This window comes from Eupeodes corollae, chromosome 2, assembly GCF_945859685.1.
Source record: "Eupeodes corollae chromosome 2, idEupCoro1.1, whole genome shotgun sequence".
Lineage (NCBI taxonomy): Eukaryota > Metazoa > Arthropoda > Insecta > Diptera > Syrphidae > Eupeodes > Eupeodes corollae.
The window spans coordinates 34415042-34440905 of NC_079148.1; the positions used below are offsets into that span (position 1 = coordinate 34415042).

The 25864-nt window shown below is 32.1% G+C and overlaps 1 protein-coding gene across 1 annotated transcript in view; it reads right to left on the bottom strand.

Moving 5' to 3' along the window:
- Positions 1-14457: 14457 nt before the first annotated feature.
- Positions 14458-25864, bottom strand: part of LOC129944837 (uncharacterized) — a 30521-nt gene continuing 19114 nt past the window's right edge. Inside the window, exon 2 of the mRNA XM_056054498.1 lies at positions 14458-14493. Within this exon, the coding sequence (XP_055910473.1) occupies positions 14458-14493 (36 nt within the window). The remainder of the gene's footprint in view (positions 14494-25864) is intronic.

Here is a 25864-nt window from a genome sequence, read left to right on the forward strand (position 1 = left end):
GTCATCTTAACTTTAAAGTGGATTTTCTTGCATTAAATGAAAATATTCAAGGAAACCTCTATATTTTCCAAAGAGAATTTTATACTTTCTCAGGCGTAGTATTCGTCCTTCTGTACACATTGTTGGTATAGTTCTTGTCTGCTTCAAAAAAAGAATATAAAACATGAAAAAACTCAATTCTTAGAACTTAATCTCCTTCAAGGTGCAACGTTAAAAACTAATGCAACCTTGAGATGGCCATTGGATTGTATACCAGAGAAAAAAAAAGCAAAGAAAATATGTTGGTCTGGACTTTTTGGCTCATTTATAATGGAAAAAAATATCCCAGACAAGAAACATTTCTTAATGTGAACTAGAAACTGGTCCGAAAACTACAACGACAACAAGACCATAACAATGGCGGTGAAACTATATACTATATAAAATTGAAGGTACATTCATAGTTGCAAGTTACAAAATAGAAACAATTTTATTGGCAAATTTTTGGTTGGTTTCAATGAAAAGAAGGGAAAATAATAATTGGGATTTTTGTACAATCATAGAAATAATTGAATTTCATCATTTCTAAGTAGAACCTTATTCCAGTATAGATTTTGTAAATATTTTTAAAGAAGGTTAATGCAGGTAACACATTTACAAAAATTTAAAGAAGAAAACAAATTTTAATTTAGTTCTTTTTGGATGTAGAGGTTTCGCTGTGAGAAATTCCGAAAATGCTGAATTTCGGTATTTATACGTTTTTAATACTAACTGAAAAATCATGTCAATAGTAAAGAGTGTCTTTTTTATTTGTTCGGTTTTCAAAAAGAAATAACACGCATATATTACAATGTTTTGGCTAAGAATGTAACTTTATTATACAAATAAGGGTTTGAAATCATATTTAAAAAATATTCTCGGGCAAGCTGGCTCAAACAATTTCTAGTTCAGATTCACAATTTTTGAGCGCTTTTTGCATGGGGTCACTTTGATGATGTATGCTATAAATAAAGAGCTGAATATTCTTTTTCAAGGCTTCAATCGTCTCGGGCTTATTTTCCTATACAAGCAACTTCACATAATTCCGAAAAAAAGAGGCTGGGATGCGACCCACACTGATAACTTACGTATCAATTTTTACCAAATTTGCGTACAACTTTTTGTAGATTTAATTTTGTATGAAAAAACGGACTGTTGGATTTTTATATAAAAATTACTGAATATCGAAAACAATATTTTCTGTGAAATAAAATAAGTTTGAGGCCAATATTTTTAATTTTTGAAAAGCTATTTGAGTAGAAGTACCCGTGGCATGATGGTTGGACTGTCATGTCAGAGGTCTTGGGTTTGATCCCTGCCCATGCCATCTAAAGTCTTTTAACGGGTACTGCTTCTTGCGAGGAATTGACAAATTCTCCAAGAGTAATTCTTGTCTTGAAAAAGTGCTCAAAGTAGCCGTTCGGATTCGGCATATAAACTGTAGGTCCCCTCCATTCCTGACAACATTACTCGCACACATGAATGGTTGAGAGTTGTAAGTCACTATGCCCAAGTTCGCAAAGGACTGTTGCGCCACCTAATTTTTTTTTTTTTTTTATTTGAGTGGAAAGTAAATTTTTATCAAGTTTTAGTATTTTTTTTTTAGAGTTTTATTTTTTGTGAGAAATCTGTCAATTCGATTTTTTTCAAAATTTTATCGAATGTTGAAAACAATATTTCTTATAAGATAAAATTAGTTTGAAGCCAATATTTTAAAGTTTTGAAAAGATATTTAAGTCGAAAATCAATTTTTAAGAACTTTTGTTAAATTTTTTAGGTTTTTAATTTTTTGTACAAAAACTGTCAATTCGATTTTTTCATAATTTTACTCAATGTTTACAACAATATTTTTTGAAAGATAAAAGAAGTTTAAAGCCAATATCTACAATTTTTGAAAAGATATTTGAGTCGAAATTTTGTAAAAAAAACTTTCAATTCGATTTTTCTCAAACTTTGTCCTAATGTTAAAAAAAAAATATTTTTTATAAGTAAAAATTAGTACGAAGCTATTATCTTAAGTTTTTGAAAAGATATTTGTGTCGAAAATCATTTTTTACCAACTTTTGTTATTTTTTTTCGGTTTTTAATTTTTTGTAAAAAAACTGTCATTTCGATTTCTTTCAAAATTTTACTGAATGTTGACAATAATATTTTTTGAAAGATAAAAGTAAATTAAAGCCAATATCTCAAAGTTTTGAAAAGATATTTGAGTCGAAAATCAATTTATACCAACTTTTATACATTTTTTTTTAGGTTTTTATGTTTTGTATTAAAACTGTCAATTCGATTTTTCTCAAAATTTTTCCTTATTTTGAAAACAATATTTCGTATAAGTAAAAATTAGTTAGAAGCTATTATCTCAAATTTTGAAAAGATATTTGAGAAGAAATTCATTCGCATATATTACAATGTTTTGGCTAAGAATGTAACTTTATTATACAAATAAGGGTTTGAAATCATATTTAAAAAATATTCTCGGGCAAGCTGGCTCAAACAATTTCTAGTTCAGATTCACAATTTTTGAGCGCTTTTTGCATGGGGTCACTTTGATGATGTATGCTATAAATAAAGAGCTGAATATTCTTTTTCAAGGCTTCAATCGTCTCGGGCTTATTTTCCTATACAAGCAACTTCACATAATTCCGAAAAAAAGAGGCTGGGATGCGACCCACACTGATAACTTACGTATCAATTTTTACCAAATTTGCGTACAACTTTTTGTAGATTTAATTTTGTATGAAAAAACGGACTGTTGGATTTTTATATAAAAATTACTGAATATCGAAAACAATATTTTCTGTGAAATAAAATAAGTTTGAGGCCAATATTTTTAATTTTTGAAAAGCTATTTGAGTAGAAGTACCCGTGGCATGATGGTTGGACTGTCATGTCAGAGGTCTTGGGTTTGATCCCTGCCCATGCCATCTAAAGTCTTTTAACGGGTACTGCTTCTTGCGAGGAATTGACAAATTCTCCAAGAGTAATTCTTGTCTTGAAAAAGTGCTCAAAGTAGCCGTTCGGATTCGGCATATAAACTGTAGGTCCCCTCCATTCCTGACAACATTACTCGCACACATGAATGGTTGAGAGTTGTAAGTCACTATGCCCAAGTTCGCAAAGGACTGTTGCGCCACCTAATTTTTTTTTTTTTTTTATTTGAGTGGAAAGTAAATTTTTATCAAGTTTTAGTATTTTTTTTTTAGAGTTTTATTTTTTGTGAGAAATCTGTCAATTCGATTTTTTTCAAAATTTTATCGAATGTTGAAAACAATATTTCTTATAAGATAAAATTAGTTTGAAGCCAATATTTTAAAGTTTTGAAAAGATATTTAAGTCGAAAATCAATTTTTAAGAACTTTTGTTAAATTTTTTAGGTTTTTAATTTTTTGTACAAAAACTGTCAATTCGATTTTTTCATAATTTTACTCAATGTTTACAACAATATTTTTTGAAAGATAAAAGAAGTTTAAAGCCAATATCTACAATTTTTGAAAAGATATTTGAGTCGAAATTTTGTAAAAAAAACTTTCAATTCGATTTTTCTCAAACTTTGTCCTAATGTTAAAAAAAAAATATTTTTTATAAGTAAAAATTAGTACGAAGCTATTATCTTAAGTTTTTGAAAAGATATTTGTGTCGAAAATCATTTTTTACCAACTTTTGTTATTTTTTTTCGGTTTTTAATTTTTTGTAAAAAAACTGTCATTTCGATTTCTTTCAAAATTTTACTGAATGTTGACAATAATATTTTTTGAAAGATAAAAGTAAATTAAAGCCAATATCTCAAAGTTTTGAAAAGATATTTGAGTCGAAAATCAATTTATACCAACTTTTATACATTTTTTTTTAGGTTTTTATGTTTTGTATTAAAACTGTCAATTCGATTTTTCTCAAAATTTTTCCTTATTTTGAAAACAATATTTCGTATAAGTAAAAATTAGTTAGAAGCTATTATCTCAAATTTTGAAAAGATATTTGAGAAGAAATTCATTTTTACAAACTTTTGTTAATTTTTTTTTAGGTTTTTAATTTTTTGTAAAAAAACAGTCAATTCCATGTTTTTCAAAATTTACTGAATGTTGAAAACAATATTTTGTGAAATTAATAGTAAATTAAAGCCAATATTTCAAAGTTTTGAAAAGATATTTGAGTCGAAAATCAATTTTTACCAACTTTTATTAATTTTGTTTAGGTTTTTATTTTTTGTAAAAAAACTGTCAATTCGATTTTTCTCAAAATTTTATCAAGTGTCAAAAACATTATTCTTCGTTGCACAAAATTGTTTTGGAGATGAAATCATATTTTAGTCGTAAGATTTTGAAGGTGACACATTTTTTTCAAAAAAATATTCTTCTTTGATATTACGTTACAATATATTAAATAAAATTTAATTCAAATCTCAAGCGTTTTTGGTTCGGAAGATATTTAGGGTTAGCTAAAATTTTCACCTTTTTTCAAACTGCTATGGTAAAAAAACCACCCACACAATTTTCTTGAGAGCCCTTTCTGCATTTTTCTGCTTCATTATATGTATAACAAAGTTTATTTGAAATCGATATCTCTTCTGGTTCTTGAGCTATGGACGACGAAGAAAACGCGCACGCACAGACGTCTTTCTAAAAATCTTTTATTTCGACTCAAGGGACCTTGAAACGTCAAGAAATGTCAACATTTTCAATTTGACAATAACTTCCTCTGGGAAGTTAATAAATGATTTTAAGTTCCTGAGGTTATTGGTTCGAGAGATAATTGGGATCAAAGGCTGATTAAAAAAAAATGTGTAGAACGTATGGGCTTGCCTAAGTACAACTATACGTACACACGTGCACACAAACATATTTTTTAAAACCTCTCATTTAGGTTCTAGAGAGATTGTAACGTTGAGTAATGTCAACAGTTTAGATTCGACAAATCAGACCGATTACAATAACTTCTAATGGGAAGTGCATTAAATATGATGTATAAACTGTTTACTTATTAACTCTAAATAACTGCGTAGCAAAATTATTTCTAAAAAAATAAAAAAAATATGTGTAGAGAAAATAAATAAAAAGAACCGCTTTTTACTATTTTCGAAAAGAAATTAAGATACAAATTTTTCTTTTAAATTCAAAGACATTAGACATTTTCGTTTTTGAAAATAAACTTATTTTGCAGGTATTTTTGTAAATCTTAGAATTATTCTTAAACCATAGTTCCAAATCGTTTTTTTTTTAGTTGCATAATGACCCAATTATTACGGATTATTGTTTTGCCAACAATGCGGCGGAAACGTTCAAAGCTAATAAAAGCACAAACGTTTAAAAAATATAGGAACTAGAGCCCAAATCCATCGTAAAAAGTCTTGGAAAAATGGAGTGATAGAAAGAGCTACTGCAAGAAAGAAAATGTCAACTTTTTTTTTTTATCAAAACTATTGTTAACTTTACTGCACATTTAATATGGCTCCGTTTAATTACTCGACAAAAAATAAACCCCGAAAAAATTAAAAAGCCCACCAAATTTCGACTTTAATACATAATGAAATTAATATTAAAATTAGAAAATAAATAAATTCCCAAAAACCACAAAAATGAGTAACCAAAAAATAAAGAAATATTTCCTCAAAAAGGATTGACAACATGAAATAAGACTAACTTATTTTACCAAGGAAAAGCACCCAGCTTAACGGTGAGTACAACAGTAAGATTATTTCATCATAAATAACTCCTCAAATTATAAACGAAATTAATAACCAAAAAAGCATGAATGCTTGGGATTTATTTCATATGAAAGAACCCCTGCCTCCTGTATTTTGAGGAAATTGTTTTAAAAATTCTATATTTTGAACCTTATTTTTGTTCGAATAGAGTTCTTTATAGTCTAGTCTTTAACTTGTTGAAGATGTTTTTTAATATTATTAAATATCTTTATCTATTATAATTTTGTTTCATTAATAAGAATTACTTGAAAGAGCAATCGCCTTTTACTCAAGCAATTATTCTCTTAAGGAACTTAACATTTTGAAAATCTTAAGTCACTTTTTTTTTCAATCCGCTCAAAGTTTTATATTTATGACTTCTTAAAATATGTTTCATATTAAAATTAAATCATAATTCAAAACTTAAACATTATTTTTTTTTCATTTAAGTTTTTGTTAACTTAACTTAAATCAAACATCTTCGGGCTAGTAACTTTAATTTTGCAATTTTCGGTCTCATCAAGAAACAATTTCTTCCTTGACAGAACCCCTGTCTTGTCTCTTTGCCTTTTACCAAAATTATGAACTTTAAAACTCATTCGTACTAACTTCACAAAATAGGGTAAATAATCATTTTATTTTCCTTTAAAAAAATGTAAGAAGTGGTTGAAGATTCTGAAAATAAATTAGTGCAGCTGCAGTTAATTGGAATAAAGACGTTATCCTCTCAAAATCTACAATCCCATTAAGCTTAGAGTCAAATTGTCAATTATATGATTTGTTCTTAGCTCAATAAAAACCTTTAAAATTTGTCAAGTGTTATAACCACACATTGAAGAAATAGTCCTAAGTAAGATTGTAAGGTGTTGTAAGCCCTCAAACTTAAAACATGCGACTGTCTCCTTCAAATTCCTCATATAGATTTTGAAATAATAGGGTAAGTCGTTTTTCTTTAAAATGTGGAACTATGTTGTTTCTAATCATACCTTATGATAATCCAGTACATCGAAACAATTTGTGAGTTTCTATTTCTAAACGGTTTCAACAGACGACGCACCCGCATTTTCATACCAATGAATTGACCTACATTTTAAAATATAAGATCCAATGATACTCAAGAAACTAATAATAAATGTAAAGTCTACCCTATATTCATATATGAATGAATGCAAACGAATCTTTCTATACAGATGACACACCCGCATATAACTTTATTTATTGTTGCAGCAGCGTTGGTACATAGAAAGCAGATAGTTTCCCCCAAGGACCTTACACAGTCATCATCCGTCTGTCGTCCATTCCCCTAAATCTTACCCATACCCAACACCACCGTCATGTTCAAATTATCTGTTAGGAAAACTTTTCACACAAAACTAACGCAGCAGTACCCAACCTTCACTATTTGAAATTCAATCCCTAAAATGCAGGAACGTAAAACTTTCTCATTCGCTGTTTTGTAGCAGTTAAACACCATCAAGAAGTAAAAAATTCAAGGCAATGTAATTTCTAACCGTTTTTTTTTCTTTTAAATTAGTTTTTATAGTTTTAAAATAAATAAATTAACAGACACCGAAAAACCTTAACTTAATGCAATAGAGCTTTAAGGACCCATTCTTTCCCTGTTCTTTTTTTGTTCATACCTTCAATGAATGCGGATTTAAGTATAAGTATGTACTGTTTATGTGTATGTGCACTTCCGGTTACCTTACAAAAAAAAATCTCTAATTTTTTTATTTGACTTTTGCTTTTTATAATGAAATGTAACTAAAAAGCATACCACCCTTTCAGTTGAATCCACGCGGAAAAGTTTATATGTACTATGTACATACTCGTATATTTGAGTATTTAACTTCAACTTCAGAACACACCTATTTTAAATGGAAAACATCTGTGTGGGCACTGTATGTCTACGTACATATGTTACAAAGTACGTATGTGTACATATGTTTGTAGGTATGTAATAAGTTAGAATATGGGGCATGGTGGCCCATAATAAATTTTAGTAGCAACACATTCCCGGCAATATTGCAAAGTAAGGACTGTGTCAGTCGTGTGATTTTATATAAAGCAAGTAAGACGTTGTTTATGTGGCTGAGAGGGCATCAAACAGAGTTGACATTTTATAATTATTTTCTGCAAAATATTTTTAAATTTTTTAATTGTTAGAAATAATAGATATTGAAATCCAGCCTTCAATTGGGTATAAAATGTTTATAAACATTTTTTAAGGAACATGGAACAAATTTTAAAAGAGTGGATCAATAAGTCACAAGTCTGTCTAAACACCATCTTTGAAAAGACGGCACACACATTTCTTAGATAGATCTTTCGAAAAGGTTTGATGTGGCAGCCATTTTATAAAGACGAGAATTTAAGTTGGAATGGAAAAAAGTAAACTTCGAGTAAAACAAAAGCTTAAAAAGTAGTTTTAGGACTCTTCGCCATAAATTTGAAGCATTCATTTACTAGTTTACTTAGTTCCACTTAACCCTTAGATCATTCAATTGAGTTCATAACTTCAGAAAATGTTGATAAACTTCATTTTGTCATAAAATTTACATTAAACAAAAGGGTTATAACTGCCCTTAACATGTTTAAACACATTGCGAGCCTAAGCTAAACGGAATGATTTAAGAGGTGATACTGATATATATTTGGTCTCAAAGATTTGAATATCAAAATGGAAGGAAAGAACGGAGTTCGGTAAGTTATTCCATATTAATGTTGTGTGGCTAAAAAAGAATCTCTATACTTGGCAGTACGTCCGAAATTGATATCAGAATTTTTAGGAGTTTGGGTATTGAAAGAATTTATTTAAAGTGTGTAATGAACCTGGCTTTTTCATCGATAATAAATAGAAAAAGGTAAGAAACATTGCGGATGTGTTCAAAGGCTTAAATAGTTTCGCTTATAGTCGAATCGACTATCATTGATATTTTAGGAGTTACGATGTCTTTTTCTGCCATGTTTTTATGCCAAATGTGTTAGACCGATTGTTAGGTAGGTAGCTAGATATGGCAGTCGCAAGCAGTCCTTGCTGGGCGACTCAATTAGTCCTGGAAAATACTGTTTTGATTCTATAAGCACGTTAGACCTGAGGATTGAAAACAGATAATTCATAATGGATTTTATAATGACATTTTAGCAATGCTAGAGCCATTTCGTCCAATTCAGAAATTAAATCATATCTTTGATTTTTATTTTGGGAAGTTAGATAGTTAAGGAATGCCCTTCCGAGAGTTGACATTCTAGAACTGGTCAGGGTAGCATTTACATAGAGAGTGAATCATAGTTAAGCTTTCATGTTGGTTTCCGCAAGTACGGCAATGTGTATTGTTTGTTGCTGCATCTTCTTCTATCCGCCAAAGGTCAATACATATTGTAGTGGCTCTGACTTTTTCAAGCCTCACTCTTGGATTTTTTTAATAAGTAGGCCATATCTTAATAGATACTATCCGTTAGCCTCGCAGGTAGAACCACCTGCGGTGAGATTCTGTCAGAAAAATTAAAAAGATTTCGACCGTCATAAACTTAAAAAGAATGTTTACTCTTTACTAAAGTGATCCATTAGCCAGTTCATTTAAATCAATATTATTAAGCCCTGAAACCTAAATAAGGCATGAAGATTGATTTTTAGGCTGCGTAGCTCTTTTCGAAATTGTTGAAATAGTATAGAGCCAAATTGTGAAGCCCTAAATCCAAATAAATGCACATCATGATGAAACGAGATTAAAATTGTAGTTGATCCTGAATTTTGTTGAAAATGGGCTCCTTTGGTCTTTTTGGTTTGGAAATGCAAATCAAAAAATATTTCATTCTTTCTCCCAACGTTTCAAAAGAAACCCATGATAAGTGATTATTGAAAGCATAGAAGTACGATTTATTAACTTCCCATAGGAAGTTATTGTAATGGGTCCGATTTGTCAAATTGAAAATTTTGACATTTCTCGACGTTTCAAGGTCCCTAGAGTCGAAATTAAAGATTTTTAGAAAGATGTCTGTGCGTGCGTATGTACGCACGTTCGTACGTCCGTACGTCCGTACGTTCGCGACGTTTTTTTCGTTGTCCATAGCTCAAGAACCAGAAGAGATATCGACTCTAAATAAATTTTGTTATACAGACAATAAGGCAGAAAGATGCAGAAAGGGCTCTCAAGAAAATTGCGTGGGTGGTTTTTTTACCATAGCAGTTTAAAAAAAAGGTGAAAATTTTGGTTAACCCTAAATATCTTACGAACCAAAAACGCTAGACACTTAAATTAAATTTTATATAATATATTGTAACGTGATGTCAAAGAAGTATATTTTTTGAAAAAAATCTATCAAACAGTTTTTTTTTCTAAATCAAAAAAACTGAAACAAAAAAATTGTCACCTCCTAAATTTAACGACTAACATATGATTTCATCTCCAAAACAATTTTGAGCAACGGAGAATAATGTTTTAAAAATCTGATAAAATTTTGAGAAAAATCGAATTGACAGTTTTTTTTATAAAAAATAAAAATCTAAAAAAACATTACTCAAAGTTCGTAAAAATTAAATATCGATTCAAATATCTTTTAAAAAACTTAAAATTTAGGCTTCAATCTTATTTTATCTTATAAGAATTATTGTTTTCAACATTCAATAAAATTTTGAGAAAAATCGAATTGACAGTTTTTTTACAAAAAATAAAAACCTAAAAAAAAATTAATAAAAGTTGGTAAAATTTGATTTTCGACTCAAATATCTTTTCAAAAATTGTAGATATTGACTTTTTACTACTTTTATCTTTCAAAAAATATTGTTGTTAACATTAGTAAAATTTTGAAAAAAATCGAATTTACAATTTTTGTACAAAAAATTAAATACCTAAAGAAAAATTTAACAAAAGTTGGTAAAAATTGATTTTCGACTCAAATATCTTTTCAAATCTATAAAATATTGGCTTTAAACTAATTTTATCTTATAGAAAATATTGTTTTCAACATTCGATAGAATTTTGAAAAAAATCGAATTGACAGTTTTTGTACAAAAAATTAAATACCTAAAAAAAAATTTAACAAAAGTTGGTAAACATTGATTTTCGACTCAAATATATTTTCAAATCTATAAAATATTGGCTTCAAACTTATTTTATTTTACAGAAAATATTGTTTTCAATATTCAGTGATTTTTATATAAAAACAGTCCGTTTTTTCATAAAAAATAAAATCTATAAAAAATAGTACGCAAATTTGGTAAAATCGATACGAGTACATATATACAAACTTTTAAGCAAGACAAATCGACAGACTGGATGGGAAGTTATCAGTGTGGGTCGCATCCCAGCCTCTTTTTTAATAATAAATAATACATATACATTAAGCACATACAATGATTGACATAGTTAGAAATATGGTTGATATAAATCAGCCGTTCGGATTCGGCTTAAAATTGTAGGCCCCTCCATCAGTGATAAATGTACTCGAACACAGAAATTGTCGAGAGTTGTAAGTCACTAGGCCCTAGTTCTCAAAGGACTGTTGAGCAACCCAATTTATTAACTTCCCATAGGACGTTTGAAGGTCGCTAGAGTCGAAATAAAAGATTTGTGTGTGTACGTACGTTAGCGCCGTTTTTTCGTCGTCCATAGCCCAAGACCCAGAAGAGATATCGATTTCAAATAAATTTCGTTATGCAGATAATAAGGCAGGAAGATGCAAAAAGGGCTCTCAACAAAATTGCGTGAGTGGTTTTTTTTACCATAGCAGTTTGAAAAAAAGGTGAAAATTTTGGTTAACCCTAAATATCTTACGAACCAAAAACGCTAGAGACTTGACTTAAATTGTATATACTATATTGTAACGTGATACCAAACAGGTATATTTTCTGGAAAAAATCAATATAACGGTTTTTTTATAAATCAATAAAACTGAAAAAAAAATTGTCATCTCCAAAATTTTACGACTGAAATATGATTTCATCTCTAAAACAATTTTGTGCTACGAAGAATAATGTTTTTGACATATGATAAAATGTTGAGAAAAATCGAATTGACAGTTTTTTTACAAAAAATAAAAACCTAAAAAAAATGTATAAAAGTTGATAAAAATTGATTTTCGACTTAAATATCTCTTCAAAAATTTTTAATATTGGCTTCAAACTATAAATTTGGTAAAATTTAAAAAAAAAATCGAATTGACAGTTTTTTTTACAAAAAACAAAAACCAAAAAAAAATGTATAAAAGTTGGTAAAAATTGATTTTCGACTCAAATATCTTTTCAAAACTTTGAGATATTGGCTTTAATTTACTTTTATCTTTCAAAAAATCTTGTTGTGAACCTTCAGTTAAAGTTTGAAAAAATCGATTTGACATTTTTTGTACTAAAAATTAAAAACCGAAAAAAAAATTAACCAAAGTTGGTAAAAATTTATTTTCGACTCAAATATATTTTCAAAAATGTGAAATATTGGCTTCAAACTTATTTTATTTCACAGAAAATATTTTTTTCGATATTCAGTAATTTTTATATAAAAATCCAACAGTCCGTTTTTTCATAAAAAATAAAATCTACAAAAAATAGTACGCGAATTTTGGTAAAAATTGGTACGAGTACATATGTATAGACAAACTTTTAAGCAAGACAAATCGACAGACGGGATGGAAAGTTATCAGTGTGGGTCGCATCACAGCCTCTTTTTTTATTTAAATCAGAAACAATAAAGGTCCGAAATGGCTATCTTGGGAGATTCCAGAAATACGAACATAAATATACAAATTACAGGTCGTAGAGAAATAGGTCCTAGTGAGTTACAACTCTCAAGTACTTTTATGTGCGAGTAATTGCAGGGATGAAGGAGACCTACAATTTATATGCCGAATCCGAACGGCTAGTTTTAAGAAAGCACTTTTTCATGACAAGAATTATTCTTGGAGAATTTGTTAATTCCTCTCAAGAGGCAGTACCAGTGAATAAAACTTTTTGAATGCGTGATTTAGACTATGAAACGCTTTTGTGTAATCAGTGAAGACTCTCTCTAAGGAAAGAATTGTTGAAGTATATACAGGGCTTTTCAACAGGGACACTACAGAAGTAGAGCAACAACAACTTGAAAATGATTCTCATTTTTCATTGAAGAATCATCTTCAGCAAAGTGGCTCATTTCTGTCTGAAAACCTTTATTAATAAACAAAATATGCGGTATTGGTCATCATTGTATCTCGAACAAATTACGCCATTACGGTTTGCTGTGGTTTAAGGGCCGTCGGCGATGTCAATGGACCGATTTTATTCCGTGATGATCAAGACCGGCACGTTACTGTGAATGGGGATCGCTACAGTTTAATGATAACCGAATATTTTTATCCCCCGATTGGATGATATCGAGTTGGAGGACTTGTGGTTCCACAAAGACGGTGCGGCGGGCCCCACAAACCACACCACGAATGTCACAATCAATTTATTGGAAATCAATTTTGGAGAACGTGTTATCTTACGAAACGTTTCAGTCGCTTGGTTGCCTTGGTCGTACGATCTAACGCTGTTAGACTATGGGGATATGTCAAGTCTATGCCAACAAACCAGTGACGATCGATAAACTCCAAACGAATATCGGACGTAAATTTATAGAAGTATCGGCCGATTTATGCTTGAAAACCGTCGAAAATTGGGTTCAGCGTCTGGGCTTCCTATTTGGGTAACTTTCCATCAAATTACCTTCAATGTCATATACTCATACATAAGTTTCCACAAGTTCAAACCCACCATGGTTATCCTGAACAATAAATCGGGTTATGAGCTATAAACTTTCAACTCATCGAAGTGGGTCAAAAGTCCACGTCTAAGTGCGTTTCGCATTTTCATGTTTATACTTTAATATTCCAGAATTAATTGCGCATCTTGAGTTATTCTACCGATAACTTAACTATAGACAGAATAACAGCTTAAAAAATTAATTAAGGTAAATTGAAGGGTTTAAAAAGATTAAGTTAATTTTGTAATTTGTGAGGAAGCATAGTAAACAACATACATTTTAAAAGAATGTAACATGTGGTAAACTTGGTAATACAAAATCTTGCAAATTTTTGAACATTTATTTATTCCGTTTACTAAGTTTTTGAGTTAAAGTGTCATCTCTAAATCAACCCAAAAAAAAAACAACAAAAAACAAACGCAGAAGTATTTAAGTGCAGGGTGTAACCAAAGATATAAATTCGGGAATGAAAAGGCACCCTTTTTCGCGAAAATAAATATAAGTACATATGTGTGTATGTTTATGTGTGTTTGTGTGTGTGTATAAACGTTAATGATTATTTGTAATCTGCAGTCGTTGTCTGTTTATACCTCCTTTTGTTATACAGTTCTTGTTGTTGTTGTTGATTTTACTTAACTTTGTTTTTTTTGTTGTTTTGTTTTATTATTTAAAAGTGTAAAAGTGTATAGAAAAGTTTATTGTTGCCAGCAATAAACTTGTCATGAAGGACATTAACCTATACGAAGAGCGGAAACGGAAGTAATGTAGAGGTATGGAGTCTGCCAAGGCAGTGATGGTGTATAGTACAGTAAGTTGGTTGAAGAGCAGAGGAAATGCCCGCATGTGTTTCTGAAAAGATTTCGACAAACTGATAATTATTCTCTTGTATTTTGCATATGTGTATGTTTTTGTTGGGGGGGTAAAGCTTTTCTATTAAACACAGGGAGGGTAGGTATACTAGATACCCCCAAATTAAAGTTAGGGAGAGCAGCATGTCTCTATTCATTGTTTATGCAGTCACTTTAGACAGAGAGAAGGACTTTAGAGCTGCTGCTGCTGCTTCTGCTGTTGGTGCTCCTGCAATTGTTTGTTATAACAATTCTAAGGGTGTTTTTTGGAGGGGCACACAAAAGTACCTACACTACATCACTACTTATACCAACTTGTTTGCCTTGTGTGTGTCCTTAAAATTTTGAGAAATACTACGTAACAGTAAACAAAATAGAAATGGATATTAAATAGGGGCTTTCGGTATAAAGCAGACTCATTTACAGTTGTTGTTTGGCATTTAAATTAAATGCATTATACATACATTCATTTATTTTGTATGGCATAACGCATAATGTATGAGCACACACAAACAAGTATACCAAAAACCAACATACTTACATAGCTCTAGCATACATATGCACACTTATAGATAGATAGGAAGGAAAGCCTTTACTTGTCATGTTAGTTACACTTTCTGTGCATTGTTTTCAAAAATGTCATTAAGGATGCCCCTTGGAGAATCGAAAGTGGTCAACTGTGGTGTTTGCTTATAAAGTTGCACTTTAAAATGATTACTGCTGCATCAACCAACTTATAGTTTATGTAGGTATATGTAAGGATACCGTTCTTTGTGTGTGTTGAATACATATGAACAAACGACAATCTTTTATGAATTAAATTTGGGTTTTTTTGTTTTTTTTGTTGTTGTTTTTTTGTCATCGTAGAAGACTAAAGTTCCAATTATTACAGTTACATATAATGCTTCTGGAGGAGCTCTGATGGTAGACGAAGAAGAAATTTTAATTACTGTGGAATATGGATGCGCTTTTGTATCTTCCTAACCTAACCTTTGTACTAACAAGGTATTTATAAATACCAGTACCTGTCTTAATAGTTTTGAAAATATGGAAAATAATCTTTATGTGGGGTTAAAGATGTGAATTTTAAAAGAAAATATTTACTAAAATGGTTGTTGGGGATTTTGTTTTCATTTTACTGTCGCAAAATATTACGATGAGATTATTCTTTGAGAATTAATTTGAAATTTAAAAAATTACCTTGGTCATGTTCATTGTACACGATATTATATAATTTTTGATTTTTTTTATTGAAATTCCAAGAGAAGTTTTAGTTAATTTCAGTAATTAATGTAAAATCATAAAAATTTATGTTTTGACGGAAATTGGTTTTACCTTTAAATTGCCACAGAAATTTACTGTAATGGCTCACAATTGTCAAATTAAAACTTTTGACATTTTTCGACTACAAATGAAAGTTAATGATTATTAGAATTTTTATTACGTTTGGAATATCCTTTTAATTCCTTAATATCCCAAGAACCTGCAGGTAAATTGAGTTCAATTTGATTTTGAGAACTAGGGCCTAGTGACTTACAACTCTCAACCATTCCTGTGTGCGAGTACTACTGTCAGGGATGGAAGGGACCAACAGTTTTAAGCCGAATCCGAACGGCAAATTTGAGAAAGCACTTTTCATGACAAGAATTACTCTTGGAGAATTCGTCAATTCCTCGCAAGAGGCAGTACCCGTGAAAAAACTTTAGGTGGCATATGCAGGGATCGAACCTAAGACCTCTCGCATGACAGTCCAACGCACTAACCATCATGCCAAGGGTACTACAGTATGATTGTGTTAAAATGTGAAAAACCGAAAGATTTGGTTGAAATATCTCACAAATTAAGGTGAACTCAAAAAAATTTAACCAGCAGTTTTTTTACAGATCTAATTTTTGTTAAAAAGGATTATTATCGACAAAATGATTGATTACAAAAGAGAATTAGTTATTTTTTTACAAACAATTTGAATACTAGAAATAATAAATTGGTAAAAATTGATCATCGACTCAAATACATTGAGAGCAAATACGGGTGTTGACTTCACACGTATTGCATTTTATTCAAAAAAAAAATATATATAATGGCAAACAGCATAAGCCATTGGATCAGTTGAATTCAAATCTCAAAGTTAGGATAGTTTCTCGATAGATTTTTATAAAATTACTTGCTGACCCGACAAACGTTGATTTGTCATATAAAGAATTTCTAGAGGATATTTTGATAGAAATAAATAACTTATTGCAAGATTGTAAGGATGTGGTATATAAGTGGGAGAGCTATAGAGCACTGTAAACGGTGCAAAATATTAATATAACAAATCACCAAACAATTATTTTTAATTTATTAAAATTAATTCCTTAAAATTATATAGGTACATATCGCTAATTATGACTATACTACAAAAAACAGTATCAATCATCAATGCAACAGAGCCCAAAATATTTTTTGTGATCCCATCTTTCGCCAATACAAAAAAATGGATGGTTTTTAAAATCGAGAGTACACAGGCATCGTTTGGCCTTGAAGATTTTTGATAGTTATTGCAAGTGCCAATCTAATTGTTATTTGAAGGCGTTTGAATTGAATTGTCAAAGCTGTGGATATGATAGGGATTCGCAGTAATAATGTACTTTCGCCTCAGAATTTACCACTTAGCATTATGGTTTCGATAACTTTTTTCATTTATTTTTTAATTATTATTCGTGAGCCGTCGCACAACCGTAGTGGGTTCAAATTACGAAAAAAAAATGACTGAAGATCCAACCTTCACTTGTAAATTATGCGGTGGCATGCCTGAGTTCCAAAACTCAGTTGGATAATTTACAGCTTCGGTAAAATCACAAACTGTGTCAATATATTTGTCCTTAGTTAGGAGCAATCACCAATAACTTACCTATAAGATATAGTCGGAAGAAAGCATGCCCGATGAATGGAACCTCAGTATCGTTTGCCCGATCCTAAAAAAGGAGACCCTCTAAACTGCACCAACTATTAACATCGCCTATAAAATCGTCTCAGCCGTAATATGTGAACGTCTAAAGCCCATCGTCAACAACCTGATAGGTTGTGGATCAGTGTGGTTTTAGACCAGGAAAGTCCACAGTTGATCAAATATCTGCAAAAAAAACGGCAGATCCTGCAAAAAACCCAAGAACACCAAATCGATCAATGCTTAAAAGAATAGTGCAGAGCTCACACGTTAACACTAGAGACACTATCTTTCAAAAGTCTGTCCAATTACTGGCGTATTCTGATGACATTGACTTAATCGGAAGAACTCAGCGTGATGTCAATGTGGCTTTTGTGAATATTGAGGCAGAGGCGGCAAAAATGGGTTTAACGGGTAATGAGGGCAAAAAAAGTACATGCTGTCGTCAAGAAAGGACATACAACACCGACGTCTTGGTCAAAACGTCACCATCGACAGACGTAACTTTGAGGTAGTCAAGGACTTCGTCTACCTAGGCTCCGCTGTAAACGCAAAAAACAACACCAGCACTGAGATCAAACGCAGAATAACTCTTGCTAACCGCTGTTTCTTTGGAATAAGAAAGCAATTGAGTGGTAAAGTCCTCCCTCGAGGCACCAAAGTGTTGCTATTTAAGACTCGTATCATCCCCGTTCTGCAATACGGTGCAGAAGCAAGGACTATGACAAAAGAGGATGAAAGCACCTTGGGTCGCTTCCAGAGAAAAGTTCTTCGTGTGATCAACGGTCCCATATGTATCGAAGAGGAGTGGAGGAGAAGATGGAACGACAAGCTATACGGCTGTACAGCGACGTATAGACTTAGCCAGAAGGGTAAAAGTCCAACGACTAAGATGGATCACGTAGAGCACATGGAAACCAATGCTCCGAATCCACACCCACAGGACAGCGCAGTAGAGGAAGACCGCCGATCAGGTGGCGCGCATAAGTGGAAGGTGACCTCTCCCAACTTGGAGCGCGAAACTAGAGACATCCAGCTAGGGACCGAGCTAGATGGAGAAGATTGTTGGGTGAGGCCCTAGTTCACACAGGACTGTAGCGCCCCCTTACGTAAGTACGTCAGTCTCATCAGTCAGATTAACAGAGTGCCGTCAAATAGTCTGTCGTTTTTCCTTTATATCTTTCATTGTCCTGTTCAACCCCTCAAACGATTGTTTGTGTTCCATAGTGCATTCATCCCAGATAATAATTTTACACTGTTTCAGCATTTTGGCCATGGATGGTTTTTTGCTTATATTGCACTCGGCGTCTGGGTTATTTTGAATATTTAGTGGCAGTTTAAATACTGACTGAGCTGTTCTGCCTTCATCCAATAAAGTTGCTGCAATGCCAGAAGATGCAACAGCCAATGCAATACCATTATTTGATCGTAAATTCTAAGTTGGAACACAAATGAACACCTAAATCGTTAAATGTGGAGAAGCGATAGAGCTTTTGCTGTGATATATAATAATCAAAATAGTCAAATACGCTACTGATTAGTTTTTTTTAGTAAAAGTTATTATCTCGCATTTTAAAAGGTCCGTAAAGCTGGAAACACCACAATCGAATTCCGAAATTCTAATGATGAGGTGATTTAGGGCTCTTTTTGGGCTAATTTAGTGCTCTAATCACGACTTGGTTCAAAAATCCCTTCCTCCTCAAACTTGTGGTGTTCCCAGCTTGACATCAAGCTGGAAACACCACACCTTTAGGTTCATAATTTCAAAAAACTGATGATGAGGGAATTTAGGGCTCTTTTTGGGCTCCTAAGTTAACGAAACTCCAAATTAGTATCTCCACCCCTTACAACCTAAAATGAGTCGCAAAGTTGAAGTGTTTGGAGACTTTCTAAACCAAACAAAATTTAAAAAAACTAATGATGGGGTCATTAAGTGCTATTTTTGGGCTCCTTACTTCTCGGAACTCCATATTGTTTTTTTAAGCCCATATCCCCAAACTTAAGTTTTAAGGCTTAAACTTTTGGAGACTTTCTCAGCCAAACACAATATTCAAAATCTAATGATGGGGTAATTTAGGGCTCTTTTTGTGTTAATTTATTACTCTTATCCCGAGTTTATTCAAAAATCCCTTCGCCCTTAAAATTAATTTCAAAAGTTCAAACATTTTTTTAATGCATTACCCTGACAAAGTTTGAACAATTTTTAAAACTTAAAATTAAATTTCTGTGGGGAAATTCTATACCCGACGTTTTGAAAAAATGCAAAATGATACCAACTATTAAAGATAAGATAATTTGCAAGCAGAAATACCAGTTTTGTGTTTTTATTCCCACTGGTTTGTGTTTTACAAAGGAAAAATCAATTTGTGATGACATCACTCCCAGCAAACTGAACTCCACAGGCTTAACTCATTTATAGGTATTTACTCTTATTTTATTTTGGAGATTTGTATATCAACCAATTATATTTAAACAAAGCCTCAACAAAGATCAAGAATTTTTTTTGAAATCAAAGTAACCTTCATCGCAATTCAAAATTTAACTAATCAATTTAGAATTTACGCATATTGAGATATGCGTAAATATTATGCGTTTTGAGATATGCGTAAATTGTGCACAAAATTCCTATCACAATATGAGTAAATTCACAATTGATTAGTTAAATTTTGAATTGCGATTACGGTTACTTTGATTTCCAAAAGAAATTCTTGATCTGATTGGTTGAAAGGCTTTGTTTAAATATAATTGGTTGATATACAAATCTCCAAAATAAAATAAGAGTAAATACCTATAAATGAGTTAAGCCTTTGGTTCAGTTTGCTGGGAGTGACGTCATCACAAAGTGATTTTTCCTTTGTAAAAAACAAACCAGTGGGAATAAAAACACGAAACTGGTATTTTCGTTTGCAAAATATCTTATCTTTAACGGAATGTTATTATTTTAATTTTTTTTTCAAAACGTCGGGTACAGAATTTCCCCACAGAAATTTTATTTTGAGTCAGGGTAGTGCAATAAGAAATGTTTGAACTTTTGAAATTAATTTTAAGGGCGAAGGGATTTCTTAGACAAACCGGGATAGAAGCACTTAACTAGAATAAAATGAGTCCTAAATTACCCCATCCTTAGATTTTTAAAATTGTGTTTGGTTGAGAAAGTCTCCAAAAATTTTAGGTTTACGACTTAATTTTGGGGATATGGGCTTAAAAAAACAATTTACAGTTTCGCGAACTAAGGAGCCCAAAAATAGCACTTAATTACCCATCATTAGTTTTTTAAAATTTTGTTTGGTTTAGAAAGCCTCCAAAAACTTCAACTTTGTGACTCATTTTAGGGGATAAGGGGTGGAGAGACTAATTTAGAGTTTTGCTAACTTAGGAGTCCAAAAAGAGCCCTAAATTCACTCATCATCAGTTTTTTGAAATTATGAACCTAAAGGTGTGGTGTTTTCAGCTTGACGTCAAGCTGGGAACACCACAAGTTTGAGGGGGAAGGGACTTTTGAACCAAGTCGGGATTAGAGTACTAAATTAGCCCAAAAAGAGCCCTAAATCACCTCATCATTAGAATTTCGAAATTCGATTGTGGTGTTTCCAGCTTTACGGACCTCATTTAGGGTTGAGGGCAAGGCTATTTTTCCCACACCTAAAAGTGAAAGTATCAATGTCGGCTTGTAAAAGAATACGATCATGGGTGGACTTTATTATTTTAAAAATCTTCATGTTGTCAGCAAAAATGAGAAGTTAACTTAAGCGTACATCGTTAATAGACGAGATGAACAGAAAAGGGCCAAGAGGGTTTCCCTGGGGAACACCAGATTGAACAACAAAAGGTTCAGAATGACAATTTCTAAATTTTACCCCGTAGGATCTGTTTTCAAGGTATGATTTAATCCAAGCTAAGAAAAATGGTGGAAAACCAAGAGCTTTAAGTTTAAAGAAAACAATTCCGTGGTTAAGTTGGCCAAAAGCTTTAGAAAAGTCAGTGTATACACAGTCAACTTTATAGCCTTGTTCTCAATCGTTTGAACATATGTTTGAGAATGTGAGGAGATTAGTAACGATTGATCTTTTTTCACAAAACCAAGTTGCTGTTCGCAAATGAGATTCTTACTAAAAAATCTACACTTTCATAAACAATTTAGGAATGCAATAAAACTTTGCAATGGGCCTGTAGTTTGTTCTATCCGCCTTGTTACCTTTCTTGACAATTGGTGTTAGAAATGGCTTCTTTCATATACTGGGAAATTTTCCTGTTTTTAGAGAAATTTTAAACAATTTTGTAATACTATCGGAGGAATACCATCGGGACTGGCTGAACAGTCATCATTCAACGCAGATAAAAGATCAAGGACCGTACTCTGTATCACAGATATGTGACTACAGCTAGTTTGCGAAAAGGTGTAAAGATTATGAAAATATACTTCATCAACTTCTTGAGGGCTAGTTCCGAAAGCGTTACAGATATCAGCAGTTTTAACATCCACAAAAAGGTGTGATTGAACCTTCGAAAACGACGCACGATGAAACAACTGTCACCGTCAATACGCAGCGTTATGGACATATGATAACTGACTTTTTTTTACCTGCTATTAAAGAATACGACATAGAAAATATGTGCTTTCCACCACATGATACGCACCACAAAACTCGAGCGAATTCGGCTATATTGAAAGAGACATTTCATGGACCTGTTATTTCTCGTCGTGCAACAGTTCGCTTGGTGATCATTTAAATGATATTTATATATTTATTATGTATTTTATATACTTTTACTTCTGAAACCGCAAAATGTATAACCCTGTATTATATGATTATCTTAAGGACGCATTTTAGTCTAAGCCCGTGTGAAGATTGCTTAATTTTTTTTAAATATTCACTCGTTTAAAAAGTGTTAAAGTGATTGCCTATAAATGCTAATATTATTTTAAAAACAATTACCTTTTTGTGCGTATCCTTTTTATTAATTTTCTCTATTGACTCATCAATTTCTGAAAATAAAAATATATTCGTGTGTTAGAATTGAAAGAGGCACACATTAAAATGAATCTTTTAAAAAATCTATTAAAAATGTACAAAGCATGTACTTTTAAATGCGCTGTAATGCAACTCCTCAAAATAAATCTTCCGGGTTTTCTTTTCTTTTCTAAAATTTTACTCATAGATCAAGGAGAAAGAAGCAGACACTTCTCCTGCACTAGACTCATGTAGGTGAGTCTGATGGAATTTTTATATGTTCAGTGCAAATATATCAAAACTGTTTATATAGCTATTAAAACGCAACATTACATGCTTTTGTTCTCAAGCGACTCTCTATAAAACCATTAACCCCATTTTACTCCATTTCATTTTAAAAACAAAGAAAAGCCAAACGTACATATGTTCGTATGTACATATCACAAAATGTAATACAAACAGACACCTTAAATGATTCTTTGACCCTTTTGCACAAAAAATATTTTCACACATTATTTCTGTCTGAAAGGGTTGAAATTGAAAGTACGAGAAGGTACCACTACCAGTACATACATATATCTGCCATTAGAATCCTATTTCATTGACTCACATAAACGCCATTCACTTAGGAATCATTTCACCGTGAGAACAAACAATCTTTAAGGATCATCATATATTCATCTTGATGTGTGTGACGTGTGCTGTGGTTAAGCAGGGAATCTCTTTGATCTCGATCGTCATCATCATCGTCATCGTCGGTCGTCACCATCATCGTCAGAAGCATCTTTTGCTCAACTGAGTTACTTTTATACTAACTCAGCCGTTCCCAACAAGCAGCACATACTCTTTGGATTCCTTGGTACTTACTCTCTATGATTTAAAAATAAAAGGATTTTCTTTCTTATATTTTTATTTTCGGAAAATAGTTGACATTTCTGGAATTCCCTTTGCTCTATCAGTGTGCATGGAAAAATCAAAAAAAAAAAGGAAAAACACATTTGAAGAAAAGGAAATCCATTTAAGAAATCTTTTTACCTACAAAACAAACCAAATAATTCTAGAAAAATGAACACAAAAAAGAATAACACGAAAGATAACAAAGAAAAATAAAATTATAAAAAAATAAAATAAAAAAAAAAACAAAAAACCAGGAAGCGGTAAAGGAATGTAAGGATCAAACAAAAGCCAGAAAAGCAAACAAGAGAAAATTTCGTCCTGTGTGCCAAACCAAACCAAAACAAACCAAACGAAGGCAGTGCGATACATAAGTAATCCAAATAAAAATCTTTCGTTTTATGTCTTTTCTTTTCTTATTTTTTGGTTCGCATAAAATTCAGATAATACTTCTGGTGCTGGAGCCGTAACCATAGCCAGCCAACGGGCCACCCTCGTCGTCGTCGTCGGAGTATCATCATACTCCATCTTCTTCTCATCATCCATCTGCATAATACCAAACCAAACGAAACCTAACCAACACACAGAGTTGGATAAACTTAAAGGAAGTTGCAATGAGGAGTAAAGTCCGCTGTCCCGTTGTGCCATGTGCAGTTTTCTTCTATCATGATGCAGCTGGGATATGTATGCTTATGCATGCAGGCGGACAGACCAACAGAACGGAATGGAACAGACCAGACTAACGATTCTATGAATGGACGAACTGACACACGACACAGAGTCAGACTTTGTCCATTGACATTCACTAAGGAAGGGTTTAAGGCGCTTTATCATTTTGAAGGGAAACACGAGCTTATATTTGCTTTGCTTGTAAAACATTTGAGTGAGGGCATTATCAATGAGATTCTCATTACCGAAATACACGTCTCTTCCCTAAGTAGGTTGAAGCCTGAACTTATTAAAGTGAATTTCAAAAAATTCAGTTTTTCAAGGAAGTAAAGAAGGATTAGCTTTTAAAAAATTGTACCTTTTATGGTTATAGAGTTCACCCTTAACAGTCATAAAAACATGTTTCCAAAATAACATAATTGTAACAAATAAATGTTATGTAACCAAAATGGTTTTTTTTCAAGCTTGATTATTAAAAGTACACTGTGGCGTATGTGGAACATTTTTTTTTTTTAATTTTTCTAAGAACAAAATCTGTGTTATTTTGGAATTCGTAGTTTCGTATTGTTTTTTTTTCGTTGGAAAAATGGTTTCATTATTTAACATTTATTAATATTTGATGTGATACAAACATTTTTTGAATGAATATAAATTCTAGGAATCCAAAAACATAATTGAGAAAGGTATTATTTGCTTCCAGGTAAAAGAAGAAATTTGTTCATTGTTGTTGAATTAAAGTTAACAGTTATATCGTTACCGAATTATTTATGAGAAAATGTTACACATACGCCAAAGTATATTTTGTATAGTTTTTGGCTTCATAATAAGTTTTTGTGAATGTTTTTGGGGGTAAACTCAAATTTCAGGAAATGATAGTTGTTTTGTTTTTTTTTATTTTTTGAAGGAAATGGAATTCGGATGAAAAATCAGTCTGATTTTGTTTCTCTAAAATCTGATTATTTTAAGGAATACGGAGAAAAATTGAAACAGGATGTTTTGAATTGTCTTCTCGGTCTATAGTCATGTTGCGTGGAGAGATATAAAATGGAAACTTTAAATTCTGTTGGGATTTTCTAAAGTTACAGGTTTGTACGAATAAGCTAAGATCCATTTTTAACCAAAATAATGCGCTAATAGTCTTAAAAAATTATGTGTGTCGAATTTGTATCACCTAAAGAAGTCTTGAAGGTTACAATGATTTTCAAACTAATAAAAAGAAAGGTGTTGTTGGTTCTTTCTTGATGTCAGCATGTACTTTGTTTTAACCTCGTTAACAGCTCAACACAGGTGTAGTACCCGTGGCATGATGGTTAGTGCGTTGTACTGTCATGCAATTGGTCTTGGGTTCAATCCCTGCCTGTGCCACCTTACTTAAAAAAAAAAAAAAATAATTTTCGCGGGTACTGCCTCTTGCGAGGAATTGACAAATCCTTCAAGAGTAATCCTTGTCATGAAAAAGTGCTTTCTCAAACTAGCCGTTCGGATTCGGCCTAAAATTGTAGGTCCCTTCCATTCCTGACAACAGTGCTCGCACACAGGAATGGTTGAGAGTTGTAAGTCACTAGGCCCTGGTTCACAACGAACTGTTGCGCCACCCCATTTTGAACAGCTCAACAGATTTTTGACGCATCTGCTTCAAAGCTCACAAAAGCTCCATCGAACATCAGGCTGAGGTCTTTCTATCATGTCAATTTCATCAGCATATGTCAGTAACTTCAAAAACTTTTGAAATATAGTTGCTCTAATGCTGACAATGTTGCAAAAATCGCATGACGTCGCTTCATGATCGCATCATCGAAAGGTTGCTGTTGTTTCCAAGCTTATTGAGCTCGATTTCTGAACTTTCATCCTGCGTAAACGGACGAGTGGGGCAGTGATTCCAAAACTAGATATGACTCTTAACCGATCGTCAATGTAGATGCTGTCATATGTGGCCTTGAAATCGACGAAGAGATGGTGCGTCGATTTGATGTTTTTGTTTTTTTTTTCCCAAGATCTGCCGAAATTGATCGACTGGACTTCCCTGGTCTAAGACCACACCGATAAGGACCTATCAGGTTGTTGTCGATGAGCTTAAAACGAACACATATTATGGCGACGATGATTTTGTGACCTATGACAAGGAGACTGAATTATCTGTAGTTGGTGCAGTTTAG